Raw genomic sequence first — 20,179 nt, 5'->3', positions numbered from 1 at the left:
AAAGCATTTGAAACCGATTAGAAGCAACTTTTTGTGGCGACGTGAAACCGCGACGACGAGGAGCTTCCTGCCGATCCTGGGCGAGTTTTGACTGATTATCTGAAGAGGTGGCGTTTGACCTGCAGCTGTAGAGTAAACGGCGGTGGAGAGGCGCCGGTGAGCCGTCTAAACACCGCGCACCTGTGAAGACGGCTTCCTCGCTTGGCGTTCCCGCAGAGGGTTGCGACACTAAGATGAGTTGTCAGACAGCGCACAGCTGTTCACTTAATTACCTCCGAGCCTGGGAAGGAGGTTAATGAAGCAGTTTGACGATCAGAAACGAGAGGCAGCCTGAATGTGCACAAAAGAAATTAGTTTTCAGCTGCTGGGACCGAGTTGAAAGCAACAGTAGTTTCAATCATTGATAGGAAGGAGAGAGAAAAAGAAAAGAAAAGTGAAACACTGCAGGAATGAAGAGGGAGGGAGCTGAGAGAGGAGGAGAGGTTAATGTGACTTACAAGTTAGTGCGTGATTTGCATGTGGCTGTGCAGAGTAATTGGGGCTCATCCTCAATTTGGGAAATTTGTCAATCTTTTGTTTGAAAATACATAATTATTTGGTGGAAAATTTCACACAAGCAAAAACCTTAAGAATTGCTCTTAAGGATTGTTTTAGTTTACACTCTTGTAAATTTTGATTGTCATTGAAGATTTTTTTTTACTTATTCATTTCTACGAATATATAGAAATATATAGTACAGTAATATAGTAATATTACTACTGACTATCTGTTCACCAATAAACTGTAATTTTTGCTCTAAAGTGGACGCATGCTGTAAGGTGGTTGGTTGAGCTGTGTTAACATTAACACCTCCTTGTCTCTAAACAGGTCAGCCATTTTTGTAGTTTCATAGCAGAGCAGAAACGTCACTGACTCGGATCATATGTTCCCCAAGACAAAAACGACTAAAAACAACATCATCCTGGGCAGGAGACAGAAACAGAAAAACAGAAAAAATATAGTTTATATGGAATAATTGATTATAGATATAAAAATGCAGTGTGCAGTTTGTGTTTTGATACATAATCAAATGTAGTTGTAAAAGTAATTTTCTGCTAAAGGTGCTTTTTTGTGACATATATTCCCTTTTTCATGTTCTTTAGAGTAACTGGAACAATCTAACTAAAAAAACATCACAATATAAGCGTTGCATATTAGTCAATATTAATTGTGGTTTTACACAGCTTTACTTTTAAAAGATTATAACTATTAAACAACTCCGTCATACCATAGTTGACTACAGTATGAAAACAAAGACGGGTTCATTGTAGCTGCACTCAGACACAGGCTGCATCCGCAGGCATTGAACTCACAGGTAGAGTAACTGTGACGACCAGAACAGACAGTCTGACCTCATTGTGAATATACATACCATTATGCAGCTGGGCTGACTCTGTATCCGCTTAATATCTTTAATCACCTGCATCTCATTGAGGGCCCAGGACACACCTCCACTCATTAAAATGATGGATTGAGGCATAAGGGAACGATTCCCCGTTCCAAATTTGTTCCTGGTTGGAAAGGTGCTTATTAGAGACGACCTGAGGGAACGAAGGCAGGGGGAGGGACGTCTGAGAGCTGCTCAGAGAAAGGAAGAGCTGGCTGCATTTGGAGCAATCAGTAAATATTACGGGTTCTCTGAATTTGTTCCAAATTAGGATGAAACATTACTGTCCACCTAAAGTTGGAGTTACCATATTTTTAAATATTTATGGTTTTTACCAGATTTGATTTCATCTGATGTGACATTTTTAAGAACTGATGGAATGGTTTCATTTATTTACACAACCACTACCTCTTGAGATAAAATGACATCTTAACATTTTTTTTCATGGTGTTCTTTCTTCATGACTATAGAAAGACCAGATTTGAAAAATACTCAATAAAAGTTGAGAGGTGGATCTCTTCAGTCTTTGCTGCTTCTCTGGTTAAAAGTCTGTATTGTTAGTTTATGTCATGGTAGATTTTCAGGTTTGTAGATGTTTGAAGCTTAATGTATTAATTTATAATGAGAAGTAAAAGAAATCACAAGCTACATCTAGCTGCTTGTAAGAGCAGTATTCCCTATGGATAGTTTGAACTGTTCCCATTTTCAAAGTGCAACTGTATAGTGTAATATTTACCTAGTGTAAATATTGATTTATTTATGAGAGAAATTTGGATTTTGTGTCCTAATTTTTGTAAATTTATTTGGTCTTACATTTTATTTTTAATTTCAAATGGGAATATGAGAATTTCTACAAGTTAAAATTTTGTCAGTCTACAACATGTTAGTCTTTTCATCAAATATTTTACTTTGGAGTATTTTTAAGTACAAGCCTGGCTCTGCTTATAATTCCACTTTAACTTAACATAGCTGCTGTCTTTATGATGCTGTTTGGTCATTAATGTTGTCTTGGAAACCACCAAGTCCTTCACAATCGGCTATGAGATGACATCACACACAGGTTTACTCAATTCAGTAATGAGGCAACTTTGAAGTCCCCTAAATATTGTATCAGGTTAAAGGAGTTGAATACATTTGGCACATTTTAGATTTTTCCTTCATAAAACTTTCAAAATGTCTCTCTACCTTGTGGTGTTTAGTTATTTACAACCTCAACAACAGACACTATCGTTTGTGGTTTTAATGTGAAACATTTCAGGGAACCTGCTAGCTGTTGCATCTCCTCGGAAAACCCTTCCAAGAAATTCTTTTTATGTCGTCATGACAACCCAGTTAGACGCTGAGTCCCATAGCTTTTCATGAACATCTCCTGACACCACAGATCGCTGAAGGGGGTTAGCAATATTCATTAGCTTGTAAAAACAGGACTTCCTCTCCAATGCTGAGACTCAGGAGGGAGCGAAGGGGAAGTATTGGTTCTTTTTTCATCACTGATGTTTGAATAAGTCAGATAGACTTAAAGGCTCCCATAAGCCAGTTCATTGCCTCTGAGAGAACAAGCATTATGCAGGTTACATGTAATAAACTGGAACAAATGTAGTTTAGCAACCAATCAGGCGACTGTGACTCAGAATTTTGTGTATAGTTTTTGTCAAATCATTGACAAATACAACCATTTCTTCATTGGCTTGCTTATGTAACCTCATTGAAGCTTCCTCACATTTAATTGGCAGCAAACTAGGCCTGTCAAATTACACACAATCCCTTTTACTGTTGGTTTTTAGCCTGCTTCTTGTTCTCCAAATGCCTTTACTAAGTGACATGGCATGCTGACATTGTGAGTAATGGGGAGCACTAATGGAACTGGCATTAGGTGATGCATTTGAATAGCTACAATGAGAAAAGAAATGGCTGTTTAGCCAGTGTGGCAGGGATATTGATGATTGTCACCTTGACAATGTTCCTGAAGTACAGAGTGTTCATTTTGTGGTGGCCAGTGTGTATCATCCTTTGTGAGTTTATCTTTCAAGTCAAAACTAAGCTTTGTTGCATTGTTAGAGCATCACACACAGAACCTTTATGTTTGAAAGTCTTTGTCTTGTCTAGTTACTCCTCAATATCTGAACAGAAAGACAGGAAGGGTGCGTTCACACCGGACCCGTTTAGTCTGCTTTGTTTGTTTGCTTAGAAAGTCCAGCTCATTTGACGAGGTGTGAATGCAAGAACTGTGAACTGTGCATCAGTAAGTTTAATGTGCATAGAGGAACTTTCTTTCAAGGAATTTAATTCAGTGTTGATGAAAACACTAACACCAGGAAGGAGTGAATATGGCCCTTATGATGTTTGTTATTGACAGGAGACTTAATTAAAACTAAAGTTGTGTAGTATCCATAAAGAGAAGAGGTCTGAATGTGCAGTCGTACTCTGGTCCGCCTAAAAACTTAGGTCTGGTTTGGTTGAAGTGAACTCTGGTGCTGTTCCAGTGCATATGTGAATGTCAAGCAGACTGGCGACCATTTCAGCAGCAGGAAGCCGACTGTTGCTACTTTACCAAAACGCATTTGTTTTGGTAAATACAACCAAAACAAATGTGTGTGTTTAGCGCTAGCTAGAAATGACTCCTGCTCTTTTATCAAAGACAAGAGAAATCCTACAACTGCTACGTATTTGTGAAGGAAGTTGCACTCAGTGTCTTCTTCAGAGGGTTTTGTGTCATTTCATTCAGTGGTTCTTGGTGCAGCGCCCCCACAGGCAAGGGGTTTAACATTTTGCTCAAAGGGTCTAGTTTGTTTAACACGGGGCTAAAGTGAACCAAACCAGCTGAAAATGTAAAAAAACAAGCAAATTTGGTCTCCAGTGTCAAAATGATCCATCAGGTGTTACTACAGATCAAAGCATCCATATTCATTTTCTGATTGTGTATGTTGTTCTTCACCAATCAGATAAACTTGATGTGTCTCTGTGGCATCTACAGAGCAAAACAATGAATTAGAAATGAACAAATGACAAATATCATTTTAGTTTGAAGTTTTTATTCAGTTTTTTGTTTTTTTTACTTTACGAAACAAATGTTTGCAGATGTCCTATGAATAAACGGCACCCCGTCTTCTTGAAACGGGGTTCAAATCGACCCCTTCGCATGAAGAAAAGACTCTTTGCCCAATCAAAGCCTCTCCAGGTTCCCAAAGTGACACGTTTTCCTGTATTTGACATTCATTTAAGTGCATTTGTAGGCAACACAACCGTTTTTTTGATTCATGTGCAATAGCTGAACTTATGGTCGTTGTGAAAAGAAGATATTTACATTGCAGCTATGACTCACATTAACTGTCTTTATCACTTGAGCTAGCATCAGAACTGGAGAGGGAGACAATCTTGGCGTGGGGGGGGCGGAGTCTCGTTTCAAGCACAGCCTTCGTAAACAGCAAACTTTACCAACATCATCATCAGGATTAACTAGACTCTTTCTGTCTCACTTCTTTTCCTCCAAGTAAGACGAAAAATGTTAATAGATAGAATGGTTTAAAATAAAGTTTAGTGATTGTGCTTTTAAAACCAAAGTAAAACAAAACAAAAACATAGATGAGAACACAGAACATAACAGTGCATTACAAAAAGACGAACAAACATAATCCCAAAGTGGCACTTTTTTTTTTTTATGGGGGGCAGGAGAGGCAGGTAAACAATATAGCAATTTACAAACATGGATGGAAATGATAAAATAATTGTATTTACCGACGTAATGAAATTAGATCTTCTAAACAAAACGAGGAAGACCATTTCGAGGTACCACGATGGGCAAAACAAGACATTACACAGACACGTATATTTACAGACAGTTTACCCCCCTTCCTGTTCGCGGCCGCTTTTCTTTCAGCAACATCTCATTGGGTGGGCGTTCCCAAGCTCTCGTCAAGGCAGGTTGAGTCATGTCAATGTCTGAAGCAGAATTTCACTGCATATTGCATTGGAATTCAACATAAATATACTGTTGTTTTGTTACTTTGTTTTTCTTAATGAATCAGCCTTCACACTTTATTTAAAAAAAATGGGCAAAGAAATGATAAGTTAGAGGGGGGAAAAAATAGCATTTGTCTGTTTTTCCCAATGTAAAGAAACACATATGATGTTATACAGTATAATGGCAGCCAACATGATGGTGAAATACTGAGATATTTAAAATTGTAAGAGAGAAAAATGGTGCTCAACTCCTCCGGGAAAAATCTGAACAGTTCCTCCTTTTTCATCTCGATGTCTTCAGCTTTCTAGCATCTGGGAGAGAAGAAACGACACATGTTGGTTTTCTAGAGAATACATAAACTAGTACAGTGAAAAACATGGTGCTGCTATAGAAAAGATAATACTAAGTCAACTTCTTCTGATGATATGTGCCAGCATTGTAACCAGCTGATTGTGTAATATTTGTGTTCGTGAAAAACGTCACATATGGACAGAAGTCAGATTTGAGCTGCAGTGTGAGCCAAGGAGGTTTTGTGCTATCAGAACAGATGAACAAAACCAATAACATACCCTGGAGGAAGTGGGATTTTTTTTCCCTTTACCAAACTACTGGGTTGACATTTCTGGCAAACACTCCTACTCTAATATTTGAAACAGCACCTGGCTCAGTATGTCAACACTGTCACATTTGTGGTCTTGTGATGGAGCAGGGGAAAGCAGACATGAGTACCAAATGGGCCAAGACAGCAGTGGTTAGTATAATGTAATGGTTCAGTAAGTTGAAACTAAAGTCAAGCTGTTGAAACTGATTTTTATGGTCTGGTTTACCAGCTTTGAGCCTAAAGCTCAATACCATTTGTGACATAAGCATGACTGGAGTTCAACTGGAGTCCAGTTAGATTTGACGGCTGTCGTTAGCTTGTACCTCTAGCTCCTCCTCTGCTTGGTGAAAGGCTACAGAGTTGTTGACGACCAGGTCTCCAGGGTTCCTACGTGCTCCTTCCCCTCGCCGCCGGCCCCCCGAGCCCCTGGAGGACATGGAGCTGGAGGAGCTTGGGTCTCTGGGGCTGTTGACCGTTGGGAACTGTGGTCGGCAGTAGGGCAGAACATCCTCTTTAGAGAGAGAGAGCAGAGTTGTGTGACTTTTCATTCGGAACAGAAATGTAACCGACAGCGGCGTAAGCGTGGCAGTACCTGTTTTCTGCCGCGCCTTGTTGGCAGTGCTGCTCTCGGGTTTGCTCCCCTTCCCTCCGTGAGCAGCCTTCTGTCTGTCCTGAGCGTCTTTCCGTTCAGATGAGCTGGTTCTGGGGTCCAAGCCTTCCTGAGGCCGGTAGCCCCCGCCCCGCTTGTCCCGGCCCTCGCCCGCTTTGGGGGAAATCACTCCCCGGCCCTCCAGAGCCGCCTTAGAGGGATGTGTGGGAGACTTGAGCACCGCTGGAGGAGGAATGGGTGGAGGAGGGAGGTCTGGTGGATAAACACAGGAAGTGATCCACCGCACAATAAAAAAGGTTTTGTTTTTTTTAACTGTGCACCCTTGAAAGTTCTCTGAGTATTTATCCGTCACTCACACCTGCGGGGTGACGCGTAAACACAGCTGCGGTGTGTGTACACATGCTGACCGAAAAGTCTTCAGAGCGGACGATAAACACACCAGATGACATTCAAGGAGCAGAGTTATGAGATTTGAGCGAGAGGCAGGAGAGGAGGTTTGAGGGGGAGGGCTTGATGGTCAGTGGTTGCTCGACTTCCCGTGTCAATGAATCAATGCTAGCTGTCCTTGAGCCATTATTCATACAAGAGCTGCTGGGCAGGCGAGCCTGGCCTCTCACACATCACACGGCCATCTGAGAAACATGCCAGAGAAAAGCCTCACCAGCCTTAAATCAATGGCATTTCATCTTCTCATCACCATCGGGGTTTTTTACACAGGATTAATGTGTTAATAAGCATTTCTCTTGGTCCCTCAGATTGTGGAAACGACTTTATGCCCCAAAAGAAAGAAAGAAAAAAAACAAGGTTTGATTCCTATTTGATCCCATGTGTCGGATCTATAACTTCAGTGGAAAACCTGGTAACACTTTATTTGATGGGTTGTGAATAAGACTGTCATAAACATGACATAACACCTGTCATTAAACTCTAGCTTTAAAGTTTAAAGCTGCATAATTTTTAAAGTTTAATCAGTAATACTTTTATAAGAAATTTATGTCAGATCATGATTTCTTGGTTAATGTCAAGTTGTCATAACAAAGACATTTTGAATGATGTCAACTTGGTATTAAAAGTGTCATGATTTACCAAATGACACTTTATGACAACAGTCATAAATATTCATGAAGACTTACTCATGTTCATGACAGGTTTTATGTCATGTTTATGACGGCGTCATGTTTATGACGGCGTCATCACAGTCTTATTCACAACCCGTCAAATAAAGTCTTACCAAAAACCTGACATTTTCCTAACAATTAGCATTGTTGCCAAAGTGATGAACTATACAAGACAATGTCATACCAGTCATCAATAACATATTTGAGTACTAGCAGGGATTTATGTTTGCGTTTTTTGTTTGTAACTTCAACCCAATAACCAGGTTACTACTGCTAAGCTACCACCTGTGCAATGTTAGAACCCATAACCCAAACAGCAGTGGGAGGGAGTCTGACATGGGAAATAATATCACAGCATGATAGAAAGCATGTAGTTGAATAGTTTTGACATACTAGTGTTAGGCAGGTCTCTGCTTAGCCTAGAAGACCTTAAAGGTCATGTTACTGGATTTGATCGGCTCTGCGCATGGCAGCTGTGAAGATGGAGGCTGAAACAGTTGTCATCAAATTGTACAGCGTTCAAAGCAAAGTGCTGGGATTGTAAAGCCGGAAAAGAACTTTTATTTAAAACTGCACTAAGATGTGTTATGAGTCAAACTTCCATAACACAATTTAGCATGCTAGCATGCTACGTTATGTCTGGCAGAGAAGTACTTTGTCCTGCTAAGAAGGTAAAACCCCTTTTAGCAGGACATCATCTTTCTGATGACTGAATGTCTTATTAATTTTTATCAACAAATCACCAGGTTGACTTTTTTTTTCTAGTGCATTACTGGGGACATCAATAGAAAATATAGAGTACCACTAACTGTTCTCTCCAAAAGGGGCCAGTTGATGATTTTTTTTTCTTTGATCTCGTTTGCAGACACCGACAGTTTCAGTAGACTTTTGCAGTTATTGTGTGCTCCAACATACTCCCTCTGAATACGAACAGGTGAGTCTGCAGTTAATTTTTTTTTTAATATCTACCATGCCTCCAGAGTTCAGCCTCAGAGTCCGATCAATGCCACTGTCGGTGAGCTATAGCTCACTACCAGGGTGGAGCCGTGTGTCTGGTAGATTTATGATCGGGGAGGACAGCGCTCAGGTCTGAGAAGTGTCTCTGTGAGCTCGCCATGGAGGATGAATCTATGAGACTGCTGGTTAATTAAGCAGGCGAGGCTGAGAAGGATCAGAAGAGACAGGAGAGCGGCCAGAGAAAGGCATTGGAGTCAAACACATGATGAATCTTGGAGGGAAGAGGGAATAATGTGGCTATTTCTATCTACTGTGCAAACATGAGGGAAGTGACCGGGTCTGAAGGAAGGCTTTGTCTTCCTTCTCCAAATTCATTGGCATTCCTTAAAAAAATCCAAATATATATGTATAGAATATATCATATTTTTACAAGTGTGTGACTTTCATTTCATTATATAGATAGAACAGGTTAAAAATTAATCACTTCTTTTTTTTCTTTTTACCAATTTGTATTCACATGTTGCTGGTACGCCCGTAAATCTAACGCACAAGTGATGGACAACAAAGCCTCTTCTCTCGGCCCACTGGGAGTTCATCTTTGCTTCAAAAACCGATCCGATGGAACGCTGGAAAAGATTATTGTGTTCAGTTTCAATTGCTTCATTATAGCTAATAGCTAAAACGGAGTTAGCCTATCAGTGAGCTATGCACGTCTAAGCTACTCATGTAGCAGAAGAAGAGATGCTAACCCCAGCGCTAATGTCAGCCTCCACAGTCCACATTTCTAAAGAAAGGCTGAACAGGTAGAGCAGCACTTTGCACCAATCTGATGGTTCGGTAACCTAAAACAATAAACCTAAAATAAACATAAAAACAATAAATATCTGTTTAAATATATCTATTTATTCATTAATTTAGCACCAAAACAGGTTTCCAATTTGAAAATGTTGCTTAATTTGTAAATGTATACTTTTTGATTAAAATGCGACTGATTAATGAAGACTCAAATTATTTGCAACATACAGACAACCAGGCTGTAGTGTTGCCCTTCAAGCGCAACATGTTTTCCTTCTATACTCCTTGGAAACAATAATTATCAAAATTTACAGAAAGTATCAGTTTCAGTTTTTGACGAGATTCTAATTTACTGAGACTCGTGACACATGAGGATGTACTTTAGATCAGAAATCTGAGAACATTGGCTCCTTTTTCCCCTCTAAATGCTTATAACCACCTTTTCTCACCTATCACCTCAGCAGCAGGATTCCAGACCAGAGACAGCCTATGATGGTGGGTGGGGTGGGGGGTGGGGGGGGGGGTGGCAATAACCTCCAAATGAAAAACAATCCATTCAGATCAAATGCAATCAGCAAAAGGACTGATACACAGAACTGCAGAGCTGTCAGTCTGCTCCCCTCCCCTGCTCAAACAAAGACAGGGGAGAGGATGGAGAGATCAGCGCGAGGGAGGGGCAGAGGACATGTTGGGATATAAGGATGGTGGTGGTGGTGGTGGTGGTGGTGGTGGGGGGGCAGGGGGGATTCTGCAGTGATATAGTTGGTCTGGCTCCCAGTGAGTTGGATATTAAATCTCCCTGTCAAGTGCTTCCAACACTCAAGGACACCTGACACTAAGAGGAGAGCCAGCTCTGGGGCTGCACACACTGTGCACACCAGAGGAAGTGCAGGGGTGTGGGTGTGTGTGTGTGTGTGTGTTAACACCAGCATACAGATGCATCTTAAAAAAAGACCCTTCCATAAGATCAAAGCAGGAAGAAATGATCTAAAAGTATTTTTTCGGTGGGAAGGTCCGAGCATTTAGAACTGACGGCGGAAACAGCCGGTAGCTCTTTGAGCTAACAAGGTTGTTGTTGGTGTTCTGGTGTTTAACCTGCTCAAAGCTAAAGGTGGCGCTGCAGAGCCATTTGTATAGAGGCCAGGGAAGAGGAGTATCCCAGTGCTAAAGCTGCTGAACTGGACACAACTCCCAGAGGACAGGATGGACGCGTGTGCATGAACACAGAGGAGAAGATGATTTACACTCTGGCTCCACACACAGTCATTTACAGACACTAGTTCATAGTAAATTGCTTTTTTCCTCTTTGATGTTGTTCAGAGAATCAAAAGAAAGCCACTGAACCAAATTGATCTTAGCTACTGAAAAACATATCGCAATATAAGCATTTCATATTTGTCCATAGAAATATTATAGATTAGGTTTTTTTAAAAAATATCTAAAATATTTCCTGTTTTATCCAGATTCCTCTCCACACCATTACTGTTTACATTTAAGCAGTTATGAGAGATGGTGGCAAAACCTGAAACTGCTGCTGCGCAAGTTATTCAACAGATTGTTCCTGTTGATAATACTATTGGAAGTATTATCTACTGAAATCGATTGTGATATATAATGTTAATTTCTTGTCCAGCTCGATATCAGTTGTCTTTTTTAACTAAAAGCCAGACTTCTTGATGCAAGACTATTGTGTCAGATTTGTGGACAGGCTGAAATGATTGATCATGATTAATCAGATGATTAAATAAAGTTCAATACCTTCATTAAAGGCCTCGCGCCGCTGGCTGCCTGGATGTCCTGCAGGATGCTGTTTTTGCTTTTTCGGAGGCCTTCTGTGAATAGCTGCCATACTCATATTACTATCTGTGGACACTGGGCTGCCAGGACGGTGGCCTGGCTGGTTTATTTGGTATTTTCGTGCTGAGAAGACAAAACAGACCAAGGCGTTTTAGGCATACGTCAAGTTTCTCAGAATAACTCCAGCTCCAGTAGAATTAGCTGAGTTTACCTGAAGCTCCTCCCACTTCCTGGCCTTGGGGATTGGGGTACTTTGCCACCCTGAGTCCTGAATACTCTGCTGCGGCAGCAACCGCCTGAGCAAAGTCCGCATCTGTGAAGAAGGAGCCGTCCGATGAACTGACCGCGCTCGACCTCCCCGAGGAGACATTATCTTCCTCGGAGGCGGACCCCCATCCGTTGATCATGGAGCCCGTCACTGAGCTCTCCAGGTCGCCCATGCTGGACGCGGGCGTTTGTTCGAGGCCTCGTAGTAGCAACCTCCGCGCGTGCATCTGGGGGTGGTGAGAGTGCGTGTGGGGGTGGGTGTGGTGGTAGTGCATCTTGGCCACTTCCGCGTCCGTTTCATCCCCGTCGTCCTCCTCTTCCTCCAGTATGTCCTCGTCATCCAGACCGTCAGTGTCCAATGCCAGGGGACTGCTGATGTAGCCGTATGTGTGTGAGGGGGAGAGGGGCCTCGGAGGCGGTGGAGGGCTCACACCATGGCGTCTTCGGTAAGTGGAAAGATAAATTTTGAGTCAAATTTAAAACTTTTAATGATCTAATTGTACCCATTAACCATGATATATGCAAAAACCTAGTTAGCTAGCAAGGGTGGGTTAGCAGCTAGTTACAGCCTCGACTCCCAGAACACGATGAAAATACCTGCATGCAACTGAACTTTTGCCTAACAGAAAAGTCCTGAGAGGAGATAAACTTTACATAAGTTACACAAGAATGTATGAGATTAAATAGCTCTGTCATGTCATATGTCATGTTAAACAAAATTCAACATTTGTGATTTGAGGACCAATTACATTTTGTTTAATGTACTTAAGACATTTTAAAGCTTTAATTTGAGATACGTGACTTTTTAAGGATGAGTTAACACCCGGAGCACATCCTTGCATAATAATTGCTATCGGTGCTAACAGGCTCTGTTTAGCTAAAACATTTAAAATGTGAGCTCTGCTATCATTTTGACTTGGTTTGAAAACACTTACTCAAGCTACCCGCGCTTATTGCTAAAACAAAATGTGAAAAATGATTAAAAATTTTAATTCAGTTGTAAGCAAGTACAGTTACTAAACCTAATTGTTGTTCATCTCTGTTTTAAGATGCAGTTAACAATGCTAACTCTGCTAATTGTGATGCTAATGTTGATGTTTGTTATAAAATATTAGGCTACTAATTTGCAAAGTTGCTAATTCTTGTCTTTCTTAAAAAATAGTTTGGTACTAATCACTCTAACTGTGCTAATCACCTGACCGTTTCAAATGAGAATTATGTTTTGATGTAATAAAATCCAGTGTCACACGCAGCGTGACATCACCTGTAGAAAATGCTTTAAATTCTGATTATAATTACTGAAGATAAATCTTAGTTGCCAAAATGATCCTGAACTGTACAAAATCTAGAGACTAGATGGTCTGATTACAGTACAGATGCTAGATTATCTTTCAAAGGTTTCTACAGTCGTAATGTTCCTCATAATAATAGTGTTGCTGCTTACAACTTCATTGTTGCTCATCAATAATCTGTATCTGACATATAATAAACTGAATTTATTTAAAGCAACACTTTTTTCCTCCTAGTTTGGAAATGAATTGAAACAAACAACTTTCCTGAAGGTAAGAAATCATCCCAAAGGCCAAAATGTGCTTTTGAAAAATGGCTGACATTGCAATGTAATATACAAAATCTGCAGTTAATGGAGTAAATCATGACAAACAACTATGAATTTTAAATATACAGGATGGATCTTTAAAATAATGTTTTCTGAACAGCAGCACACAGTCTCTGTTTTTCTTTTTTTAGATACTTGTGTCATGCTTGTTTTGCGGGCATGCCTTCGTTCGTGGCTGTCCGGCTCGTTCTGGAGCATGGGCTGCATCTCCTCCTGGGGGGAGGGGGTCAGCGTGGCCGTGGACTGGTGGCTGTAGGACACAGCAGCAGGGGAGGAGGCCGCCCCGCGTACGGGAGGAGTCGGACCCCGCTCCATCTCCTCCTCCTCCTCCTCCAGCTCATCAGGCTGCAGGTACATGTGAGATGGAGGCATGGGGCACTGCATGTCAGGATCACAGCTGCAACAAGGCATAAACAAGGCTTGTTGGCTGCACATCAGTCAATGGAAACATGCTTTATTTATACACAGCAGCTAAAATAAGCACTAAATATTCATGCCATCTTGATAGAAGTCAGAGAAAAAAAACTCCTGGGGCAAATACTTGTGATGAATGAAAGAACCATGCTAAACAATGAGTTGAAAAGTAAGGAGTAGTATTCTAGTTACTAGATTCAGAAACTCAAATATCTAATCTTTTCTGTTTAGTAAATGCATCACAGTGGAGATCTATCAAGTTGTGTTGACAATATTTTTAGTGCAGAAGCTGTTAATAAGGAAAAAACCCCTCAAATTTAGCTCATTTCAATTTTTACATGTAAAAATCGGGGCATCCAAATGGTGCAAATTTCAATCAAATGTTTACAGACTTAGCATTTTAAGACCGACCTTAAAAAACAAAAGAATAACTAACTCATGTTCATATTCTATACTTAACCTAATATTAGGGCTGCACTGATTGCAGTTTTCTGGCCGATCATCAATCTTTGAAAAGCTTGACCTGCTGATTATGATTTTGGCAAAAACCTTTTTAGGTTTTCTTTGTCTGAAAATTCGCTAAATATAGTCACTATATTGGCTTTCTCATGACAGAGCAAAAAGGGACAGTGACTAATTTTCAGACCTTTGCTGAGGTAGATAAGATGTAAATATTCACAGATCACCTTAAATTAAGGAAATTGGGGCAATGTTATTGTGAGCCCCTATCTAATAAGACGAGGTAAATATACGCCAAACTGACGACCTCAATTATGTCAATGATTGTTATTCTTTAAATGTAGAAGTTTATGACGGTGAAAAATGCATTACTATGTAATGAAGGAGCTGATAGTGTTTAATGGAATAAGTAAACAACCAACAAATTGGTTTCGGGAGACGTTTTTGTTGCAAGTTCACAGGGAATCTAAGACATTACCATGGAAACGTCTATGTTTTAAGGATATTTTAAGCCTTGTTTGACTTGGTCTTTAAAGGGTAGCCATTTTGCTCTTCCTCCATTTAATTTTACACTTGTTCCTGGTTTTATAAAGGACTTTTTAGGGTGTGAGCAAGAGCCATCCATCACAGGACAGTGTAAACTTTCCTAAACATAAGAAATCAGAATAAGTTTTGCCTAAAACAGATGTCACAAACCTGCCACGGATCTCTAAATTCTGTTTCTCTTTAAAAAAAGGAACAGTGTTTGTCGTGTTTTTACCTTTCCTCCATGGAGAGTGAGTACTCCTCTGTGTTCCGCATTGGGGCTGGGTTTGCCGGGGGAGGCGGGAGAAGGTCAGCCCAGTTCATTGTGCTTTGTTTGGGTAGTTTGGGGGTCCGTACTCCCTTCTTGTGACCCTGACTCCCTGCTCAGGAAAGAAAAGGATGCCCTGTCAGTCACAACAAACATTTCCCATGTACGAACTCAAAACTCTGAAATAGGAAAACATAAATTCTGAACAAAAACATAAATTTACAGTATTCAAAATGTAAATCAACAGGGCTGACAGAGAGAAATTGTTTTAATTTTAGAAATGATGAGTAAAATGCTGGCAATAGAGGCTGTTTAAGCCGCCGTTCGGAGAAAAGGTGTGAGCAAAACTGCAGAAACGGTTCCAATTAAAGACAAGCTATTAAAATGGTGAACCAATGAGCTGTGATGTGCAAGGAGCAGTAAGGGCCTCTTCTTAATGGTTTGAACTTCAAAGGTAATATCAGAATGGATACATGGCATTAAGGTGGCAGTGTTGCATGCCGTCTGCAATGTGTAATCATTTGTCCTTGTCCACAGACAAACATTGAGAACTTGATGCAATTAGGCTGCCCCACAATGGAAAGTAAAGCCATTTAACAGAATTAGGACAAAATAAGCAGATGCTAAGTATGAATACAAAACGGGATTCAGAAAAACAAAATTAAAATGTCCCTTCATACTTTCCTTCAAACATCCTTGGGTAACAGTTGTGCCTACAAAATAGAAAAAGCCTACAGGCCAAGGAGCTGCTGCCTTTGTTAAATGTTTTATAAGAAACTGGAAAAGTAAACTAGAAAATATTGACTCCTAAAAGTAGAGGTATCTCAATCGAGGCACTTTTATATAATTGATATAATAGCCCCTGACCAGCTATTGTATCAATTAAACCAGGACCTATTAGTGTGCTGTAACTTTATGCTGAGACTGACATGTACATGTCTTGGTGATATCTGGATTTTCCTCACAATCTAAGAGTGTTTTCACATCTGATAGCCTGTTGGACTCTGTTCTATTGGGGACCAAAGTTGCACACTTTCACACCGCACTGTGTCAAACCAACCAAAGCTTTGAGCAACCTGTTCAACTGCAAGGAAACGACATGAAAACCTCTAAAGAAGACACTGAACAGAACTTCCTTCTTTATAAAATGTAAACAAAAATGGAGTGGACGAAGATAAGACGAAGACTGTCTTATAAGCTCCAAGCTTCTTACCAGAGGTGCTACTGCTGCCTCGGTCCGAGCTGTTGTAGGAACCTCCGGTGTGTGTGTCATGGGTCTGGTTGTAGGGGATGGTGGCGGGCATTGGACTGTCGCCTCCTCTGTACCGGTCTGTCGGCGAGAAAGCAGTTTGTAGCTTGTTCAGAACTCTTTTGCTACTTTGAAAAGAAAATTTAAGCGCAGAAGAAGCGTTGTACAAACAGCTACACATGGCAAGAGGCATGCAGCAAATTATGAAAATGTGAACACATGCAACAAAACACCAAGAGTATCACTCTATCAGAGAGGTACAAAAACTTAATAGCTTGAGTCAAAGATCTGCCCTCTTCGCAATACCAAATCCAGGACAGTGCTTGACAACGCCCCAATTTAGAAAAGAAAAGAAATGCAGGAAGGAAGATGGAGCGGCACATGAATGGTATAGAAAAATAGCAGACGGAAGGAGTGATGATGCCTGTGTTCACTGAGAAGGACTAAGAGAAAGCCAAAGGGTTGATGAGCATGAAGTCTTCCACAGCAGGGCTGAAACAGCCAGGGGCCGAAACAACAGTAGGGAAAGTCAAGTGGAGGAAGATCATGGCTCGGAGATGATTCTGCAGCCTCGGCTGCCCCCCTGCAGCCACACACTCACCCTTATTCAGCTTGTTTTGCTCCAAGATGTTGTACTGAAGCTGGGAGCCCATTTCCTGCTTCTGCTGGATGGACGGAGGCTTCCAGCAGTGTTTCTCATTTACTTCCCCTCCACCCCCGAGTCCGCCTCCGCTCCCTCCGGTCCCTCTGTCCGAGTTCATGTTGTTGCCCATGATGGCAGACTGGATGAGCTGTGTGGTGGCGTAAGGCGTCGGCTGGCCCCCCGGGCCGACAAAGCGGCCATCTTTGAGGTTCGGGCTGTTGAAGGTCTTCATTTCGTTGATCTTGTTGGACAGGTCTACATCTCCGTAGACGCCGGACTCCGGCACCATGAGGTTGGTCTGCTTGTTATCCATCTGGCTGTTATAATTGGCGATACAGTCGGCTGGGGAACATGAGGAGGGCAGTAAGTCAGTCTTTGCTGTACTACTGAGCAGCTTCTGATCAAATGTAAAGCTGAAAGATTTATAGTATTTGGGTCAAGTCCAGTTCATTAGTACAGCACATTTCAGCAACAAGGCAGTTCAAAGTGCTTTACACGATAAAAACAATACAGCAAGCAATTATGAAACAAGCAACAGACATTACATTTTGTCAAATGCCATCATCAAAACCACCTAGAATAATCATCAAATATACATTGACTATATTAATCAGTATTCCACTGACAAAGATTTTTAGCCTTGATTTAAAGGAACTAATTGCTTCTGGTTGTGGACATTCAGAGTGAACTATAAACATCTGTGGCCTGTAAAGACAATGGAACTAAAGATAAACACATGGATGAGTTTCTCTAGCTATGGCTGGGATGTTAGTCTTTTAATCCTAGAAATGTTCTTCAGTGATAGAAGTCAGACTTTGTATCTGTCTTTATGCGTCTCTGCAGGTTAAGGTTCACTACACCATACGTAGTGAACCTTAACCTGCGTAGGGTTAAAGTTTGGGACCTGATCTCCAGTTTCTAAGTGTAATAGCTGAAGCTACATGCCAACACTAGATCTTTAGATCCAAAGATAATAGCTTCAATTTTGTTTTTCTTCAGCTGGAGAAAGTTATGACCCTTCCATGCATTGATTTGATCTAAGCATCTGTTCAGTGCATGGATGGTTTCAGAGTCACCTGGTGGAGGAGGAGGTAAGTCCTCAGAACTTCAGATCCTATATTAAAGTTTATAAAAAGGATGGCAACAGCTTAGAGTAAGAAGAAACAGACGACACATCTAACACAATCACACATCTAGAGGAGCATTGCTATTTTAAAATAACTAACCAACATTTCAAAATAACTAACTTTGGAGCTGTAATTATGCATCAAAGCTGTGATATTAATACCTAAGGTTATCATACCATCATAATTTCATTCTGGCCCTTGCCTACTTAATGTGTTAAAAATGAATTTTTATTTTTCCTTGTTTTCGATGGCTGCAAGTCAGAATCATTAAATAGTTGTAATACATCATTCTATGTGTAATGATGAATGTACAGTTTCACTTTTTAAATTCATTTATTAGCCTGAATAAATATTTGATCAAGCTGTGATTTTTACTCATATCTACCTGTCGTTAGGTATACAGGTATCAGCTTTTTTTTTTTTTTTTTTGCTTAACCTCACTAATGACTCAGTGTGGGCGTCATCTCTGTTCTCCCCCATCTGACGGTGGCGGCAGCGTCTTCACTCATGGAGAAGGACAGACAGACATGTCTGTATCAAAGACACGGAACGAAGCGCGCCGTAAAAGCACAGCTTCACTGACAGATCCAATTTTCTCCGGCTCATAAAATATTCAAATCCTCCAGCAGATCTGAGAGCCAGCCCCCGCGGTAAAAAACCAGAGACGACCGTATAGGTACATGTGGCTCGCGCCGCGCATTTGAGCTGCACATCTACACTTCAAAGGGCTGACGTGCGAAAGCAGCCCTATGGCTCAGATAAAGGGACATTAACTCTGATTTCTTTGCTCTGTCACCCAGTCAGTGATCCTCTTAATGTGCGGAGTTTAGTTTTGGCACACACACAAAGCTTTGCGTCTGGCGAGCTCCTTAGCATCGTACAGCGGGGCGTCATGTGAGCGAGTGAGGGCTGCCTGTTTTTGCCTGTTATTCCCTGTTAAACATCGCGTGCTGCGTTCAACCTCGGAAGGGTGATTAGCACCAAGAAAAGCTGAAGTTGACTATGAAGTCTGCGGAATGAATTATTAATCCTCACAGGGAGAGGTTGGAAGTCGGGAGAAGCGATTGAGCGGCTGGATGTATATTGGGTCGAACAGCTGGACAGGAATTATGTGGCACTTTTAAAGCCGGAGACCCCATCGAGCATAATTTAGAACATAAAACATTTTATTGCAGTCCAAGTTTCCAGTGACAGGGTTGCTGGTCGTGGCGGAAAACTATTAACATTAAGCCCTGTCATCCAGGCTTAAGTTCTTGGCTGCATTATTCTGTAGGTCGCTGTTCCCCAAGCAGCCTTGTAAAGCAATCGGAACAAAATTATCCTTAATTAGTTTTAAAACGAGCGCTTGATCTCATTCGCTTTTAGCAAGCTCTGAAAACAGGCTTAGGACCAAAACGGTTTTCTATGAAGGTATTTTATAAAACATTAAGCCTTTGTGACGTTTCTACTGGTTATTTATGGGAAAGTCAATGGATACTTGCACAAAAAATATAGGCTGGAGATGAGCTCCACAAAACATCTTGAAAAGAGAAAATGTAAAGTTTTTATGGAGTAGACCATTCAATAACTTAGAATAGAAATGTTTCAGTAACTCTATGTGTGAAACACATTAAATAGATTTAGACTAAAACTGTTTTAACACATGTACTGTAGTTCTCTTAATCATAAAGCTAATGAAAACATAACATTTAAAATAATATTACATTAGACCAACAAAAAACTATTCATGTTCAATATCTATAATTTAACAAGACACATTAATGCATATATTCAAATTTCTTGAGTTTGACTGTAAATAAATGTAAAGCATTACAAAAAGCAAACAAAAAAACATAGTTGTTTAAGTGCTGCACCACCTCCAACCGTTTTCTGAAGAACACATAATGGATTCTGTGTAAATAAACCCTCCATGAAGGCATTTTAAAGGTTCATAGAAAATGAATTTGCCTAAACTGCTGTTACACCTTCAGATTTGTGATTTTTTTTCTAAAGTAATTTATTTGTATAGCACATTTTTAGCAACAAGGCAGCTAACAGTGCTGGTAGAAGTCCACTTTGGTTTTCATCCCTCTTCGACAAGCTATTAGCTTCAATTTTCGAAGCTGAATACATCGGACTTACAGCAAAATAAATATCTACTTAAGACCTTTCACCAGAAAGGTGAAGAAGGATCATGCTTGTTTTAGGATTTCAAAACGAGAAACCTTTCAAGCAAACATTTGGAAAGTTGTACTTGCTAGAATACACAAATGCAAATATTTTCTCAGTGAAGATATTTCTAATGATGTACCATCTCCAATCTTGTGACACTAGTACTTTTTCATCAATATTTCAAGAATTACTG

General features: G+C 40.6%; 1 protein-coding gene across 4 annotated transcripts in view; it reads right to left on the bottom strand.

Annotated features, from left to right (window-relative positions):
- Window positions 1-4,441: 4,441 nt before the first annotated feature.
- Window positions 4,442-20,179, bottom strand: part of robo1 (roundabout guidance receptor 1) — a 320,732-nt gene continuing 304,994 nt past the window's right edge. For all 4 annotated transcript variants that reach the window (XM_023351205.1, XM_023351204.1, XM_023351206.1 and 1 more), the window contains 9 exons: window positions 16,667-17,050; window positions 16,030-16,146; window positions 14,784-14,928; window positions 13,314-13,547; window positions 11,477-11,973; window positions 11,227-11,388; window positions 6,581-6,850; window positions 6,312-6,499; window positions 4,442-5,698 (listed from right to left, as the gene is read on the bottom strand). In XM_023351205.1, coding sequence (XP_023206973.1) covers window positions 5,684-5,698; window positions 6,312-6,499; window positions 6,581-6,850; window positions 11,227-11,388; window positions 11,477-11,973; window positions 13,314-13,547; window positions 14,784-14,928; window positions 16,030-16,146; window positions 16,667-17,050 — 2,012 coding nt within the window. In that variant the 3' untranslated portion in view covers window positions 4,442-5,683. The remainder of the gene's footprint in view (window positions 5,699-6,311; window positions 6,500-6,580; window positions 6,851-11,226; window positions 11,389-11,476; window positions 11,974-13,313; window positions 13,548-14,783; window positions 14,929-16,029; window positions 16,147-16,666; window positions 17,051-20,179) is intronic.

Source organism: Xiphophorus maculatus, chromosome 18, assembly GCF_002775205.1.
Source record: "Xiphophorus maculatus strain JP 163 A chromosome 18, X_maculatus-5.0-male, whole genome shotgun sequence".
NCBI lineage: Eukaryota > Metazoa > Chordata > Actinopteri > Cyprinodontiformes > Poeciliidae > Xiphophorus > Xiphophorus maculatus.
This window is presented reverse-complemented; position numbering and strand designations above follow the sequence as displayed.